Here is a 17,336-nt window from a genome sequence, read left to right as displayed (position 1 = left end):
TTTTCTTTGTTAAATGGCATTTAAATATATAAAATAAATATCAAAAATATAAATCTTTGTTTTACCATGGTTGCAAATATCAAAAAATTTCTATATGTGACACGGCACCAGAGTTAAGTTAGGGTTTTTCAAAATGCCGACACGCCGAGCTCAAAAGGTTCGCCATCACTGCTCTATCCACTGAGCCAAACCAGCTAGGGCGAGATGGCTTTTTTAATGCCACACACCAGAGACCGAGGGTGGTGCCTGGCACACAGTAAGCACTACACATAGTAGCCATGGCTGTTTTTTGTTTAAAACTTTGGAATCAGGGATAACTGGGTCCTCCCCGGTCCCGCCCCCCCCGTTAAGCTTTTTTTTAAATTTTAATTTTCTTTATTGATTAAGGTATTACATGTGTGTCCTTATACCCCCATTGCCCCCCACCTCCCCCACTCATGCCCTCACCCCCCTAGTGTCTGTGTCCATTGGTTATCCTTACATGCATGCATATCAAAGTCCTTTGGTTGATCTCTCCCCCTTCCCCCCACCCTCCCGGCATACCTGGGTCTTACCTTGTCTGCTGGCTTTAGCCCTTCATGGATGGGTGACTCTGAGCAAGTTACTTAACTTCACTCACTGAGCCTTAGTGTTGTCAGTTGTAAAGTGGGTAGAACAGTGTCACATCACAGGGCTGCCAAGGATGTTAGTACAGATGCAGAGTTTTGGGAACAGGGCCTGGCTCATGGTTGGTTCAGTATTTTTGTTATAATTTCTAGCCAGCAACCGGAGAATAAAAAAGGGATACGTGGGCTTGAAACTCCTGAGTAATCCTTGATCGATTTTTTTGCTAGTTCTTACCTCTAGACCTACAAAAAAATGGCTGAGGGTCTACTGTGTACCAGGCACAGGGTCTAGTTTGGGTGCTGGGAAGACAGTAATACTAGTGATAGTAACGATAACACAGACCATAACTAACACTTATCCACTATTTAACAGTGTGTAGTGATTGAGATATTACTAGCTGAGCCCCGCCAGCGTGGCTCAGTGGTTGAGCATTGATCTAGGAACCGAGAGGTCACGGTTTGATTCCCAGTCAGGGCACATGCCTGGGTTGCGGGCTCCATCCCCAGTGTGGGGGCCTGCAGGAGGCAGCCAATCAATGATTCTTTCTCATCACTGATGTTTCTATTTCTCTCTCCCTCTCCCTTCTTCTCTGAAAGCAATAAAAATATACTTTTAAAAAAGATATTACTATCTGATAGTAAAACCCGGAAATCTCTAAGGCTCAACACAACAGACATTTATTTCTTGCTCATGAAAAGCCCTGCTGGGTATTTGGCAGGTGGGCAGGTGGCTTTCCACATGGTGACCCAGACCCCTTCCAGCTGGTGGCTCTGGCCTTGGGACCTCAACATTATTTCCTTCTAGCTGGTGGGCAAGCAAGGAGACACACAATTCCTCATGGAGGATTTAAAAAAAAAGTTTTTATTATTTGAAGTGCGAGAGACAAAAGAGAGAGAGAGAGAGAGAGAGAGAGAGAGAGAGAGAGAGAGAGAGAGAAATACATATTCACATGAGAGAGAAACATCCTATCGGTTGCCTCCTGCGTGCACCCTGACCGGAGATTGAACTGGCAACCTGGGTATGTGCCGTGACCAGGAATCAAACCCACCACCTTTTGGTGTACAGGATGACACCAGACTAACTGAGGACCCGACCAGGGCAGCTCTGTGCTTTCTGTACTCAGAGCTGAACCTAGTTTTGCCCACCCCTGTACATTCTTAAAAACCTGGAAAAGTCTGGCCTTTTCTGTGTCCTGGATGCTGACTCCGTCCCTTGAGCTTGGAGGGCTCTAGGACCCAGTAGCTGGGGAGCGTGTGTGTGTGTGTGTGTGTGTGTGTGTGTGTGTGTGTGTGTGTGTGTGTGTATTGAGAGTCCTTTCCTCGTGGTCCCTCCCCTCCCTTCCCTACCCTTCCCCCCTCTCCATTCTTTCCCTTTCCTTTCTCCCCCACCCCTTCCCCTCTCCACTCCCCTCCCCCTCGATATCCTAAGTCTTCCTTCTGTTCCCTTCTGCCTCCCTTCTCTCCCCTCCTCTGCTTTCCCCTCCCCCCCCATCCCCCCTCCCACCCTGTGGTCACATGGGGGCACGGATTAGAGCCTAATCTGCCCAGCGCTCAGCACTGCAGCCTGGCTGTGGGGTGGGCTGTGTGGACTGAGCTAGTCTGGGGCCTGGGAGAAGGGCCTGGAGAGGGGTGCCCGCAGCCTCCCCCCATGAGCTTGGGGCTGGGGGTGTCATTGGAGGCCCAGCTGGCACTGGAGACCGTTATCCAGGTGGGTCCTGCGGGCTGTGCCCACCCCATCCAGTTGCCCTGGAAGGAGCGGTGAGGAGTGGATGCATCTTGGGGGTCCCGTGGTGGGAGAGGTGTGGTGGTGAGGTGCACAGGGGCTCCAGTTTGCACCCCCAGCCTGACTGGACTCAGGGTAGAGGAGTATGCAGGGCTCAGCTGCTGTGGCTCCCTTATTCCAGTGCCCTGCGGAGGATGGGGATCCCTCCCAGATTTTGGGGTTAGGGTGACTTCTGCTGGCACGCACAGTGGGGTCCTCACCTAGCTGGGTTGGAGCTGGGTTGGAGCCAGCTGTGGGGTTTGGTTCTCTGGCCCTGGAGGAGCCTCCTTTCCTGGCAGGAGGCACCCAAGCGTGTCCTTCCTGGGGGCGGTTTTTGCGATTCTAACTCCCAGGCTTCTACCCATTTGGGGGATTTCCTGACGGTCTCCTGGGCGCCCACATCTTGGGCGACAGGACTTTGCTCCTTCCCACTCAGGCCACAGAGCCCAGGTCCCAGGTTTCCCTCAGACCCTCTCTTTCCCCGCAGACACTGGGGAGCAGTGTCCTGGGGCCGGGTCAGGAGACCGGCCTGAGTGTGCAGGACCCGGCCCAGGACTGTCAGCCCGCCCACCTGCCTGCTCTCCTCAGGGAAATTGTCACCCGAAACTTCTCCAGGCCTGAGAGCCCAGGTACCATCCTGCCTCTGCCTCTCCCCTGCACAGCCGCTGCCCACATCCTCCCTCTTCTCACAGCCCCTGCTCAGTAGTCATGACAACAATAATGACTTCCATGTCTCCCCACTGAGAGGCAGGTACACCCGTTTTACAGATGAGGAAATGGAGGCTTAGAGGTGTAATTTGCCCCATGTGTTCCCTACGTATTGCTGCTAGAAGGCAGGGCTGAGCACACCCTCATTGCTGCAAAGACTTAACCCCAAACGCCATATTCTCTCCCAGGGAAGGTGTAAGCTGGCTGAACCCGAGATTATAAGGGGGGGGGGTGCATTTCAGCTTAGCTCAGGGCTTTGCAGAAATCCAAGGGGGGCGGTGGTACTCCCTTCTCCCCCATCTCCCTTCTCCCCCTTGCCCCCCAGGAAGGCTGATGGGCCCCTGGTCCTTCTGGTGGGTGGAACTCACACCAAATACACGGTTTGAGAGTCTGGGAGGGCACACTCAGTCCCAGCTGGAGGTTGCAGCTCTCCTTGGGGGTGTTCCTGGTGTTCCTGCCATGGTCCTTGTCTAACCTCAGCCTCCTTGGGGCCCCTGGGAGCCACAGACAGGGACTTAGAGAGCCGAAAGGCCTATGGCATATGTCCAGTTCCATCAGGTGGAAGGGAGCCCACAAAATGGGGTTCCTTTTCCCTGTGGCCTCTCCTTTTTTCCTCTACTTCCTCCTTTTCTTCCTTACAACCTGACTAACCTGAGCCCTGGTCTCAGAAGTTACCTGCTCTCCTGGGTCTGGTTCCTGTTCCACCCATTTTACAGATCTGAAAAACTGAGATCCAGAGAATAGCAGTAGCTGCAGAAGGAAGGAGCTAGAACTTGGGGCCTAGTCTCCTGACTCCTAATGAGCCTCCTTCCTGTACCTCCTGGGCCTGCTGGGGCCATACTTCAGCTGTAGTTGTGTCCACTCTAAGCCTAGCCCTAGGCCCGTGGCTTTGCCCACCTTCCTGTTCTCTGTTTGTGTGACCTGGTGCTGGGTCCTGGTCCATCTTCCTGCCTCCACTGATGGGTAGGGTACCTGGAGGGGAAAGGGAAGATGTCCCCCTGGACCCAGCTGGAAGCTAACCCCATGCCTGCTGTCCCTCTCCAGCCCTGCTGTCGGCCACAGAGATGGCATCAATGCTGTCGCTGCAGGAGGAGAACCAGTTGCTGCAGCAGGAGTTGTCCCGCGTGGAGGACCTGCTGGCCCAGAGCCGGGCCGAACGTGATGAGCTGGCCATCAAGTACAACGCGGTCAGCGAGAGGGTGGGTGCTGCCTGGGGGCTGAGAGTTGAGCCAGCTGCTCCCTGATGTGAGGTCAGGGAGATGTCCAGGGCAGGCCTGCACACTGGGCAAAAAGGTGCGCCTGGACTCAGGCCGGCCTGGGTTCGAACTGTGGCTCAGCCAACTTGGATGGCCTTGAGCAAATCACTCTGCTCTTGCAGTCTGTTTTCTTTTCTTTTTTAAAATTGATTTAAGAGAGGAAGGGAGAGGGAGAGAGAGATAGAAACATCGATGATGAGAGAGAATCATTGATCGGCAGCCTCCTGCACACCCCACACTGGGGATTGAGCCCACAACCCAGGCATGTGCCTTGACTGGAAATCGAACCATGACCTCCTGGTTCATTGGTTGACACTCAACCACTGAGCCACGCTGGCCCAGCTCCGAGTCTGTTTTCTATAGTGGGGATGGGTTTGGGACTTCACCCAACAGTGGCTGGGCTCTGCGGCAAGACCTGGGTAAGCACAGGCAGCCACACTCCCCGTGGGGGTGAGACCCAGCCATGGGAGGAGAAGCCAGGCCTGCCTCCAAGTTCACTTCCCCCGGGAACCTGTGCCTCAGGCTTGCGGGGGCCCCAGGGCCTGGCCAGGAGGCCGGTGTGGCCAGGGCCAGAGGTGCAGGTTGTCCTCTGTACACTGTCCTCTCTGGACCTCCATACTCCTAGGAGGTGACCCTGGGGAGTTGGTGGTGGCTGCACGTGGTGGAAGAGTTGCGTGAGGGAAGGAGAATGTGTGTAGATGGAAAATGCGTGCGTATTACTAACAGTCGTAATAGCAGCCACCATTTATCGAATGCCTACTGGCCAGACAGGTGCTGGGTGCTTTACATGTAATGCACCAAGTCTGGGACCATGGTGATGCTCATTAACAGAGGAGATAATGGAGGCTCAGAGAGGGAAGGCACTGTGCTTGGGGTCACACCGCCAATTAATGCTAGTCTCTCGACTCCCAGCCCAGGGCTCTGCATTACTGCTTTGTTTCTTGGGGTGGGAAGAGACAGTTGGGCTGGGAGTCCCAGCGGGCAGCTGGCCCCTGGGAAGCTGGAAGGACCTCAGACGTGACGTTCTGATGTTGCAAATGGGAGACTGAAGCTGCTCAGGGTCCCCTGTGTGGTACCAGGACCCCGGCGCCGACCTGCTCATGCGGGGGCTTGCACACCCCTGCAGGGAAGAGGGCTGAGCAGTTCTGAGTGTGGCTGTAGGCTGTGCCTGTGTCCTGGTGTCTGCCCGCCCGGACAGGCCCCTGACTTGTTGGGACTTGCAGGGAGCAGGCCCCCAGCACTGGGGATAGCTCAGAGCCAGTCTTCCCAAGGTTTGCAGGGGGTGCGGAGGGCCAACGGGCTCGAGTTCCACATTGTCGGTGATGATGGGGCCCTGAGCCAACCCTCTCCCAGTTTAGGCCTCTCATCTTTTGGCCCCTGGCACGCTGCCAGGCTCATGGGGGGCTGCCTCTTAAATGCCAGGTTCTGGCTGACAATGAAGTTAGCCCTGCCCCCCTGGCTGGAAGGAGAAGGGAAGAAGAGGGGACAGGCGACAGGTTCCTTTTTCTACTAGGACACGGCTGCTGGGGCTGGGGCCTCAGCACGGGAGTAGGGGGTCTGCGTTAAGTCTAGAAAATTCCACCATGTGGCCGGGGAGACCCCGAGTAACTTGTAGAATGAACCTGGTGCTTGACTGTCCTCGGGGAGATGGTGTCAGTGCCCCCCTCACCCCCGCCGCCGGAGGCAGGGATTGCATGAGCATGACCTCCGGGCCTTTTCCGGGGGCGGTGTGGGTCACAGAGAACAGCAGAGCCTGGCGATCACCTATTGCAGGTGGGGGCAGACCCAGAAATGAGTGTGATGGGCCCGGGGTCAGTGGTGGCCCTGGTCTGGGCTCTGAGGGCCTGTGGCACTGTCTGTCCCTGCTGCCCCCTTGTCCCCACGCTGCAGGTGCAGGCCTGCCCCTGTGGCCGTAACTGTTGCATGTGGGCTAGGTTGGCGGGCCACAGCATCCCTGGGAAAAGAGAGTGGAGGTTAGGTAGGGATTTGTGTCCTGTTGATTGCATGTAGGGAGACAGGCAAAGGGTTCCCAGCAGCCACCTCCAAGTTCAGAAGGAGGCCCTTAAGCTCCCTGTTTAGCCCCCCACCCCCACCCCATTCTTCCTGTCCCTGAGGAGCAGGTGTTGGGTGAGGCAGCTGGGATGGGAAGGAGGGAATGGCCCCCTAGAGTCTACAGAATGGGCCCCCTGGGCTCCCTGTGTCCATGGCAACCTGGATAGAGTGACTCGAAAAATAACGGTACTAGGGCAATGGTTGCTAGGGGAGACTGTAAACTTCTTTCATCCCTGGCTTGGTGATACCCTTCTCTCCTTTTGAATTACTAGTAAAATTGAAAGGCTGTTTTGTGAGGGTGAAGTTGGTGGAAAGGGGCGAGGTATGGTTGGGAGTGACCCAGGCCTGGCTCTGAGCACTGGGGAAGCAAGTGGAGTACCTGACGACCGCCTGAGCCCCTCTAAATCACAGAAGCAGATAGCGCCTGGCCCAAACGCCTGTGTAAAACACACAGCACAGGCCAGTCAGACCCACACAGACATACACAAATGCACAAACACACCACAGCAGAGTCTGCACCCACGGCCAGACACCACCCCGTCCCACCCAGGTGTGGCATGTCTCACACGGGTGCACAGTCACAGCAGTGATGTATCCATCCTGCGCACAACACAACACATTGTCTCACATGTTGTGGATACACACAGCCAAAGGTCAGCACAGAGAACAGAGTCACCGACACACACATCACAGACACTCAGAGCCCAGACACACGCTCCAACTCACAAACATTTGGACACACGGGTACACACAGAGGTACCTACCTGCACCACGATCTAGACCTGCGACCACAGACACCCCCTCTCTCAGGTCCCCCGAAGGCCTAGACACGGAGACGCTCAGGGTCCCAGGTGGAGACAAATGACAAAATACTCCCCACTCACCCCCGTGAGATACACCTGCATCGATGCACAACACACAGCATTTCAGTGCCACCGCCGGCACACTCAAGTGTGGACACTGCCGGTCCCCTGACTGAGGTGGACGGCTGGCAGACACTGGTCACAGGCCTGCAGCCCAGCCTTGACAGAGACCTGCGTACCACCTCCGCCCACACCTTCAGACCGAGTTGTTCCCCCAACTTGAATTGAAGCCCCCACCAGCCCCTCCCTGTGGGTGGCTCTAGTGGCCACAGTCACCCTGCCCCAGTGCTGTCCTTGGGGGCAGGGGGGAGGCAGAGAGGAAGTTGTTTCCAGCTTTCTCAGTGGCTCCTTGGGCATGTCCTGGGCGCACTGGATCAGTGCAGGGAACAGCTGGAGGGAACCGGCACCTGCCACTAATCTGGCCCCGTTGTTAGTGTGGGGGCGAGCAGCTGTCTTTGCCGTTGGCTGCCCTGGGACTGGGCGTGGGTGGACGTGTGAATGCCCTGCCCAGGCTGTAGACGGTGAGTGTGGGCTGGTGCCAGATTCCACGGGGCTGGGCTGTCTTCCTGTTGGCTCTCCCTGGGCACTGTTGCTCCTGTTAGTCCCACTCATCCTCAGTTGCTTCCCCCACAGGTGGAGTCTGAGGGGCCCCCTGGGACCAGCAGGTGCCTAAGGAGGATAGAGGGTTCCAAGGCTATTGGAGCAGCCAGAGCCAGGCAGGCCTCCTTCCTGTGCCTGCAGGGCTTGACGATGGAGCGGCTGCGGGCCACCTGGGGGGTGAAGGAAGGGCGCTGGCAGCAGAGGCTTCCCATGAAGTCAGGGGGAGGTGGGAGCCTGAGGCCGGGCCGGGGCTCAGGCATTAATAAGCCACACGATATAGAACATGCGTGTGCACCTCTTACAAATCTGAGTGCTGCCTGTGAGGGAGTCGGGGCAGGCCGAGGAGTTCATCTGTGTCACCCCAGGGATGTTGACACCGCCTGTGTGCCTTATGAGTGTGCATATCTCTAAGCTCAGTAGGCATGCATTGATGCCTCTGTTTGAGTGTATTCACATGTGCTTATGCCATTAATTCATGATCCTAATGAACATGCCACTAACACTGCTGTAGGCCTAAGATACAATGGGAACAACAGGCTTTCCTGAGCTCACTTGGGTTTGGGGTGGGAAGACGTGGGCTGGATCTACGAACCATCAACCGCAGTGGGGTTAGTTGCTTTGGAAGAGAGGCTCACAGTGCACCAGGGCCGCTAAGGTTTACCCCAGGTGCGTCTCCTTTGTGTTTTGCATGCGTATGTCTGTGTGTCCATGCATGCCCCGTCTGTGTGTCCATGCATGGCTGCCTTAGGCCATGCATATGGGCATGGCGTCCAGGCTTGCCCAAATGTGCCTGCAAGGCATTGTGGGTCTGGGCCCAGCCTGGTGCTCCCTGCAGAGGCCTGTGTCTGCCTTCCCTGGAGACGGAGGACTCTCACCCAGGGCCCTTCCCTGCAGCTGGAGCAGGCTGTGCGGCTGGAGTCTGGGGAGCTGGAAACACAGGAGCCCAGGGGGCTGGTACGGCAGAGCGTGGAGCTGCGGAGGCAGCTGCAGGAGGAGCAGGCCTCCTACCGGCGAAAGCTGCAGGCCTACCAGGAGGGCCAGCAGCGGCAAGCCCAGCTCGTGCAACGGCTGCAGGCCAAGGTCAGGGCCGCCCACTCCTGCTCCTGCCTACCCAATGTGCTTGCTCACTTTGCCCTGCCCCCACCCCCTGGGGCTAACCATTGCTCACCACCCATCCCCAGATTCTCCAGTACAAGAAGAAGGGCTCAGAGCTGGAGCAGCAGCTGTTGGAGAGATCCTCAGAGCTGGAGCAGCAGCGGCTGAGGGTGGGTGCCAGGGCAGGGCAGGGCAGGCCCTTTCCTCCTCGTGCCCAACCTGATGCCCACTTCTCCCACCCAGGACGCAGAGCACAGCAGAGACCTGGAGAGCGCCCTCATCCGCCTGGAGGAGGAGCAGCAGAGGTGGGGCACCCAGCAGGAAGAGGAGATGGCTGGTAGGGCGGTCCTCTCCAGCCATGAGCCCATTGGTCCCTCTTTGTCCCACCCAGGAGCAGCAGCCTGGCCCAGGTGAACGCTATGCTCCGAGAGCAGCTGGACCAGGCGAGCTCAGCCAATCAGGCTCTGAGAGAGGACATACGCAAGGTGACCAGTGACTGGACACGCAGTCGGAAGGAGCTGGAGCAGCGGGAGGTGGCGTGGAGGCGTGAGGAGGAGGTGGGCACAGGGTTCTGGGAGGCCAGTGGGGCCTGGTGGGTCCAGCCTGAGCCAAGGGGAAGGGTCTTTGTAGAGTGGAGAGGACTCGGGCTTCGGGAGAAGGAGTGGGAGGCCCTGCTGGCCCTCTAGGAGAGGTAAATAGTTGTCATAATCATAGTTGGCCTTGATTGCACATCCCATGTGCTGAGTGTTCATTTCTTCCCTATTTCTCAGAGTAACTGAGCATGGTAGGTGCTGTCGTCCTCATTTTATTTTATTTATTTATTTTTTAAATATATTTTTATTGACTTTTTACAGAGAGGAAGGGAGAGGGATAGAGAGTTAGAAACATCGATCAGCTGCCTCCTGCACACTCCCCACTGGGGATGTGCCCGCAACCAAGGTACATGCTCTTGACCAGAATCTAACCTGGGACCCTTGAGTCCACAGGCTGACGCTCTATCCACTGAGCCAAACTGGCCAGGGCTGTCGTCCTCATTTTAAAGAGAGGTTAGTAACCTGCCTGGCCATGCGGCTGGGGTGCAAACCTCAGAGCCAGCACTCTCTGCCCTTCTCGCTGCCTCTTGGGACTGCAGGGCCATTGAAACCCATTTTCCAGTGCCAGAGGGAGGCTTGGCAGTGAGAGGCTGACAGTTTCGACACAGCCCTGTGTGCAGGCCCAGACCTGACCCCCCAGGAAGACCCCCTCCCTGGGCGACAGTGCCTCCCAGATGGTCAGAGCTGGGGCAGAGCGGGTGGCCCTCCCCGCAGCCCCTCACTCCCCCTGTCTTCCCTCCAGTCCTTCAACGCCTACTTCAGCAGCGAGCACAGCCGCCTGCTCCTCCTCTGGAGGCAGGTTGTGGGGGTCCGGCGGCTGGTCAACGAGGTGAAGATGTTTACCGAGAGGTGAGGCCCGGCTGGCGGAGGGGTGACGTGGGGAGGTGCTGCAGCAGCAGCTGGGGGGCACCCACTTTTTTAAAAAAAGCATCATTTTTCTTTCCTTTTAAAAAAATATTTTTATTGATTTCAGAGAGAAAGGGAGAGGGAGAGAGAGACAGAAACATCAATGATGAGAGAGAATCATTGATCGGCTGCTTTCTGCACGACCCCCATTAGGGATCGAGCCCACAACCCGGGCGTGTGCCCTTGACCGGAATCCAGCCTGGGACCCTTCAGTCCGCAGGCCAATGCTCTATCCACTGAGCCAAACTGGCTTGGATGGGCACCCACATTTTAAGTTGAATTCAGCTCAACTCAGTTGAACCTCAGTCCAACCCAACACACCTACTGCGGGGCAGGCCCTTGGAGATGCAGAAGCAACTATAATAATGAACTCTTATTATGATCGTGACAGTCAACATTTACTAGGTATTTCCTCTGAGCTAGGCTCTTTGTACATTTCATTTCATCTCATATCCACAGCATCTCTGTGAAGTAGGAATAGTAATATTTCCCATTTTACAGATGAGGACATTGAGGCTCAGAGAGGTAGAATGACCTTTCCAAGGTCACATGGTGGTAAGTGGCTGAGTCAGGATTGACAACTGCTTTTAATCCACTAGAATATTCAGCTTCTACTACCAAGGACCTTACCACCTCTAGTGATAAAAAGAAATAGACCCCCCCACACCCAAATTCTAGACCAGGGAAGTGAGTGATCAGTGACATTAAAGTGGAACAGAGAATGTCCTCAATTCTCACAAGGATGGGAGGGTCAGAAAGACGCTTCATAGAGGAGGTGGAATTTGCACTGACCTCAGGGATGGGTGGGATTTTAACTGGCAGAGCTGGGGCACTCCAGACAGAGTGTACAGCCTGAGCAAAGGCGTGGAGGGGGGAGAAATGGCACTGGGGGGGTGCGGAGGTTGGAGAGAGAGGCAGGTGAACAGAGGGGGCTAGCAGGGGGCTGGAGGGGGCTGGCGTGTTCCAGCAGGGGGCTCGGTCCTGCTTGGGCTGAGCAGGTGAGGCTGTGGGGAGAGCCCAGAGACAGGGAGACCAATTTGTTTCCTTTTTTACATTAAAAATGTATTTAATGATCTTTTGTTAAAATATCAAATATTTAGTGTGTCCAGATTCCCAGTGGACTCATCAGTGTCACAGATGGTTTGCTTCACTTCTCGTCCTGACACTGTGTTTGAATCAGGACCCGTAGATGTTCACAAAATGCGATGGGCTGATTTGTCCTTTAATCTCTGTTATTTGTTCAGGAAACTGGGACAGTTGTCCGAAGTTTCCCACAGTCTGGATTCTGTGGTGTCATTTAACACCTTTGTCCCCTGTGGTTCTTGTAAACTGGACGTTGGCTTTAAGGCTTGATCAGATTCAGGTTCAGGGGTTTTTTTTGTTTGTTTGTTTCTTTGGGTTTTTTAACAAGACTTCTTAGTAAGTGCTGGGCGCTCTTTCATCAGGAGGCCCCGAATGCCTGGGCGTCTCTGTGCACCGGCAGCCTCAGATGCTCAGTGCCACGCCCAGGCATTCATCAGGACTGCAAGATTGTGATCATCTCCGGTCACTCCTTCCTGTCTCAGCTGGGATTCTTCCGTAATGAGTCACCTCCTCTCCTTGCGTTAGACACCCAGTGGTACCGTTCATTCAGGAACCGAGAGGATTTAACCCATGTGATGTATTTAAAGTATGCTCTATTTTTAATTAGCATTTAAAATTTTACTTTTTAAAAATTTGATTTTAGAGAGAGGAAGGGAAAGAGGGAGAGAAACATCGATTGGGGTGCCTCCTGCACCTGCCCTAACCGGGGATCATGTGCCTTATCTGGGAATCGAACCTGCCAACTTTTGGTGTATGAGATGACGCTCCAACCAACCAAGCCACACTGGCCAGGACCTAATATTTTACTTTTGAATAATTCATATATTCACAAATTCCGATTTCAAAAGGGTGTATGATAAAAAGGCCCCCTCCCACCCCTGGCCTCAGACACGCCTCTCCTCTCCCTCCTGGAGGCAAGCAATATGCCTTCAGGCTTCTTTTATACAAGCAAATACAGCAGATCTCTCTCTCTCTCTCTCTCTCTCTCTCTCTCTCTCTCTCTCACACACACACACACACACATACACACACACACCCTTTTATATATTCTTGTTAGAATTTCATCTTTGCAGTTCTTGAAGGTGCTTTTTATTTTTTTCATTTATTTCAGAGAGAGAGAGACATCGATTTGCTGTTTCACCCATTTATGCATTCATTGGTTGATTCTTGTACGTGCCCTGACGGGGGATTGAATCCGCAACCTTGGTGCATTGGGGAGACGCTCCAACCAACCAGGATAGCAGCCAGGGCTTGAAGATGCTTTCTTCACCGCATAGTTCTAACTGAGTTACAGTGGGAGTGGTTCCATTTCAGGCTCTGAAGAGCTTCCCCATTCGTTTTTCTTGGCTACAGATATCCCACAGAATGGATGTGTCATGTTGTGTTTAAGAGCAGTCCTTTTAATGGCCATTTAGGTTGCACCAGCATTTTGGGCCTGAGCATGCTGCAGGGCATCACTTTATACACAGGCCATCTCCCATGTGTTGAGGCATCTCTGTAGGATAAATTCTTAGAAGTGGAGTTGGTGGGTCACAAAGAGCCCATCAGTTCGTCGTTTTCAGAGCGCTTTCTCACTGCCCTCAGCTGTGGTTGCCCTCCCAGCAGTGTGGGGGAGGGCCTGTTTTCCCACAGCCTCACCCACACCGTGCATTATGTGACTTTCCCCCCGTGCTAATGGTGACAAACGGCATCCCGGTGTAGTTTTAATTGACGCTTGGGAGCCCACCGCCATCCATCCCTGCTGGGCGTTCTCTCCACTAGGGATCTGCTGCAGCTGGGAGGGGAGCTGGCCCGGACCTCACGAGCTGTCCAGGAAGCGGGCCTGGGGCTGAGCGCCGGCCTGCAGCTGGCCGAGAGCCGGGCCGAGGCAGCCCTGGAGAAGCAGGCGCTGCTGCAGGCCCAGCTGGAGGAGCAGCTGCGGGGCAAGGTGCTGCAGGAGGAGGGCCTGGCCCAGCTGCAGATGCAGAGCAACCTGGACAAGGCCGACTTCAATGCCAGGTGGGTGCCCGTAGGTACCACGTGAGGCAGGGGCGGAGGGGTCTGTTCACTGGGGACGGGCTTGAGCTCAGCCAGTCTTCCCAGACACCCCGTTGGCAGAGTGGGAAACTGAGGTCCAGGGGGCTCTTGCCCAGGGCCCATCACAAGCAGTTCAACCTCTGATACCAGATTTCCTCCCAGCTCCTGCAACCTCCACAAGTCTCAGGGTGCCTCCCCAGGAGACAAAGTGGGGGGCAACCTCATTCTCATTTACAGACAGAAGTGACTTGCTCAAGGTCATACCACCAGGGAAGTGAATCCTGGGGTCCCTGCCTCAGGTTTGGGGAAGCATGTAGGACACAGCTGGAGGGTTGGAGGACAAGCTGGGGTGAGTCTCCCATTCACCTCTGTTGCTCCCCCACCTCCAGAGTGACAGAGCTGGCCCTGACAGTGGAGCGCCTTCAGAACCAGAACCTGGAGAAGGATCGGGTCAACAAGGCCCTCACTGAGAAGCTTGAGGCCCTGGTGAGAGGCAGCTGCCCTCGAGGTGTGGCAGGGCGGGACGGGGCACTGACCCGACCCGTGGGCACAGGCTGAGGGCCAGGCTGTTGGGCCACCATGGAGCTTCCCACTCAGACTGTATCACCCTCATTAACTGAGCATCTAGTGTGTGCGAGGCTTAGTGTGAGCACATTTAACTCTTATCCCATTTCATCCTCTCAGCAGCCCTGTAACAGGATCCCCTTATACCAGTGGTTCTCAACCTTCTGGCCCTTTAAATACCGTTCCTCATGTTGTGACCCAGCCATAAAATTATTTTCGTTGCTACTTCATAGCTGTCATGTTGCTACTGTTATGAATCGTCATGTAAATGTCTGATATGCAGGATGGTCTTAGGCGACCCCTGTGAAAGGGTCGTTCGACCGCCCAAGGGGGTCGCGACCCACAGGTTGAGAACCGCTGCCTTACACAGATGAGAAACCCGAGGCCCCAGAGGAAATACTTGTCCCGAGACTCAGACTGGGGAGTCAGGACTTGAGCTCATGCCCGTAATCTGCTAGTCCCGGGCTCTTTCTCTTGGAGCTCAGCTGCCTCCCCACCCGAGGGACACCCCTCAAAGGTGCCGCCTGGGTTGGTCACCCTTCTGTGTGGGGCCAGGCCCCGTTCTATGTCCAGCTCTTCCCCAGTAGGCTGTGTGACCTGAGGTGGTACACTGCACTTCTCTGGGCCTCGTCTGTTCAGGGCACTCAGTGCTGCTGTGAGGTGACGGAGCGGCTGGACTATGGCCATGGCCTTCGAGGCCGCCTGATGGGTGGGGCCCAGGGAGGGAATGAGTAGGTTTGGGATTAGGGCACAGACCCTGACCACCCTCTCCTCGTCTCTTCACCACGACTCCAGGAAGCCCTGCAGCTCCAGGAGCAGCCCGCCCTGGACACGGAGGAGGGCGAGGGGCTGCAGCAGACCTTGAGGGACCTGGCACAGGTGTGAGGTGGGAACGAGCCGGGAGAGGCCAGAGGGTGGGAGCCCTGGGCAGGGCAAGGCCAGGCAGTCCAGGGCCGCCGGCTCCTCTGGTGGCCTTGGCCAGAACTGCCAGTGGTTGGGGAACCTGGGGCCCTGCCTGCGAGAGGTTCAGGCCCGTCTGTGAGAAATGCCGAGAGATGTCTTCCCAATACATGGGAGCCGCACCTGGCGGCTGCGCGCTGTGAGCTAGCGGAGCGGAATCCGGAAGCCTTGTTGGAAGGGAGGGGGCTTAGGCTGTGCTGCAGATTTTGGGATGGATCTAGTCACATGGCCGCTGCGACCCCTCTGCCCCTACTGGGCGTCTTTGCCCAACTAACCTCCCTACTGCCCCACCCCTCAGGCCGTTCTGTCCGACATGGAGAGTGGTGTCCAGCTAAGTGGCTCGGAGCACACCGCGGATGCGTCAGACGGCAGTCTGCGGGGGCTCTCGGGCCCCCGGACCCCATCCCCGTCGAGGCGCTCCTCGCCCGGCCGCGGTCGCTCCCCGCGCCGAGGCCCATCCCCAGCCTGTTCGGACTCCTCCGTGCTCACCCTGATCCACTCCGCCCTGCACAAACGCCAGCTACAGGTCCAGGTAGCAAGGGGCCCAAGCGTCCTGGGGGAGAGGTTTGGGCAGCCCAGGGGCGGAGCCAGTGTTCTGGGGGCGGAGCGTGAGCATCCCAGGGTGGAGTCAGAGCCCTGAGACAGGAGTCAGGATTCTTGGAGGTGGCCGAGAGCTCAGGGGTAGAATCCGAGCCCCGAGTGGGAGGGGCTTGGGCAGCTGGGGGCGGAGCCTGGGGAGGGAATGTACTTAGGCTGGGTTTGCTGGGGACCTCAGGGAGATGGAGGCTCAGAGTCCAGGTGGAGGGCTCAGCATAGGGAGTGGAAGCCTGGCCACTCTCCTGCCTCAGGCCTAGGCCACCGAGTAGGCTGCTGTACGTCCCTGGAGCTAGCACAGGGGCAGGGGGCTCTGAGGGCTCAGTGGCTTCCCCAGACTCAGGGGTTCCCACGCCACAGGACATGCGTGGGCGCTACGAGGCCAGCCAGGACCTCCTGGGCACACTGCGGAAGCAGCTTGGTGACAGCGAGGGTGAGCGCCGTGCCCTGGAGGACCAGCTGCAGCGTCTGCGGGACAAGACCGATGGGGCCACCCAGGCCCAGGAGGATGCCCAGCGCGAGGCCCAGCGTCTGCGGAGTGCCATCGACCTCCTGAGCAGGTGCCTGGGAGGTCGGAAGTGGGGGCCTCGGAGAATCAATCGGTGTCTGGGCCCAGCACCAGTCCCAGCCTGGAAGCGTGCAGATTTGCACCAATATGGTCCTTATGAGCCATGTGTGTATGTTTTCTGGCAGTGAGGTAGCAAACGTTTCCTGTACACCTACTGTGTGCCAGGCTCGTGGCCAGGCATTTTATGTGTATAATCTCCAATTAGTCTTCCTGCCCAAGCTTGAGAGGCTTGTCCAAGCTCACGGGGTGTGGCCGGGATAGGAATCGGAACTGAGCCAAACCCATGCTGCCCGTGCCCTGGAAGGAGAGGCTTTTATATTATGTGCACAACGGACACCTCACTTTGCATTCTGCTATTTTTACTTATCATGGTGTATGTTTTTCCACCTACTGTCAGCTGTCGTGTCTTGTATGCTTAAGGCAGTGGTTCTCAACCTTCCTAATACCGCGACCCTTTAATACAGTTCCTCATGTTGTGGTCACCCCCAATTTCATTGTTACAAATTGAACATAATTAGAGCATAGTGATTAATCACAAAAACAATATGTAATTATATATGTGTTTTCCCATGGTCTTAGGCGACCCCTATGAAAGGGTCATTCGACCCCCCAAAGGGATTGTGACCCACAGGTTGAGAACCGCTGGCTTAAGGGTTGCTACTTGAAGCGATGAGGCGGGACAGTGAAAGATATGACCACCATCGGCCCCCAGCCTGAGCTGGAAACCCCAGCTGGCTCAGGAGGCACCCTCCCTGTTGCTTGTGACTGCTGGAGTTGGGAGAATGGCAACACCCTGCAAATTGTCCGAGTTCCCAGTTGCTGCCTCCCCCTGTGCTGCTCTGGCTACCATGTGCTGCCGGCTGAGCAGCAGAAAGCTCTGAGACCTGGACAGCCCCAGCTCCACTGGGCCTCCCAGACGGGGGCTGGGGGTTATAGAGGCATTTCTGGTCATACGGACTAGCAAGCTGGCAGCACAATTGCCCACATATCTCAGGAGCCTAACCTCTTCACCCTGGTGGAGATAGTGCCACTGCCTCTGTCTGTCCCACTGAGCCCCCAAGTGGGCAGTCTGGGGGAGGAGGTTCCCTCTGCTGGGATGAGTCAGCTTCAG

The 17,336-nt window shown here is 56.0% G+C and overlaps 2 protein-coding genes across 5 annotated transcripts in view; one reads left to right on the top strand and one right to left on the bottom strand.

Moving 5' to 3' along the window:
* MFAP2 (microfibril associated protein 2) overlaps positions 1-17,336 on the bottom strand; it is a 58,776-nt gene that overhangs the window by 15,245 nt on the left and 26,195 nt on the right. The window lies entirely within an intron of this gene.
* The window catches only part of CROCC (ciliary rootlet coiled-coil, rootletin), a 34,890-nt gene continuing 19,621 nt past the window's right edge, over positions 2,068-17,336 (top strand). For 2 of the 4 annotated variants that reach the window (XM_059691097.1, XM_059691096.1), the window contains exons 1-13: positions 2,068-2,313; positions 2,855-2,996; positions 4,120-4,274; positions 8,741-8,926; positions 9,028-9,111; positions 9,185-9,246; positions 9,333-9,498; positions 10,277-10,383; positions 13,285-13,521; positions 13,929-14,025; positions 14,899-14,982; positions 15,362-15,595; positions 16,018-16,217. In XM_059691097.1, the coding sequence (XP_059547080.1) occupies positions 2,254-2,313; positions 2,855-2,996; positions 4,120-4,274; positions 8,741-8,926; positions 9,028-9,111; positions 9,185-9,246; positions 9,333-9,498; positions 10,277-10,383; positions 13,285-13,521; positions 13,929-14,025; positions 14,899-14,982; positions 15,362-15,595; positions 16,018-16,217 (1,814 nt within the window). In that variant the 5' untranslated portion in view covers positions 2,068-2,253. The remainder of the gene's footprint in view (positions 2,314-2,854; positions 2,997-4,119; positions 4,275-8,740; positions 8,927-9,027; positions 9,112-9,184; positions 9,247-9,332; positions 9,499-10,276; positions 10,384-13,284; positions 13,522-13,928; positions 14,026-14,898; positions 14,983-15,361; positions 15,596-16,017; positions 16,218-17,336) is intronic. The other 2 variants (XM_059691095.1, XM_059691098.1) reach the window with 2 other exon arrangements.

Source organism: Myotis daubentonii, chromosome 3, assembly GCF_963259705.1.
Source record: "Myotis daubentonii chromosome 3, mMyoDau2.1, whole genome shotgun sequence".
NCBI classification, from domain to species: Eukaryota; Metazoa; Chordata; class Mammalia; order Chiroptera; family Vespertilionidae; genus Myotis; species Myotis daubentonii.
The sequence above is the reverse complement of the archived record's forward strand: the minus strand, read 5'-3'. Positions and strand labels throughout refer to the sequence as shown.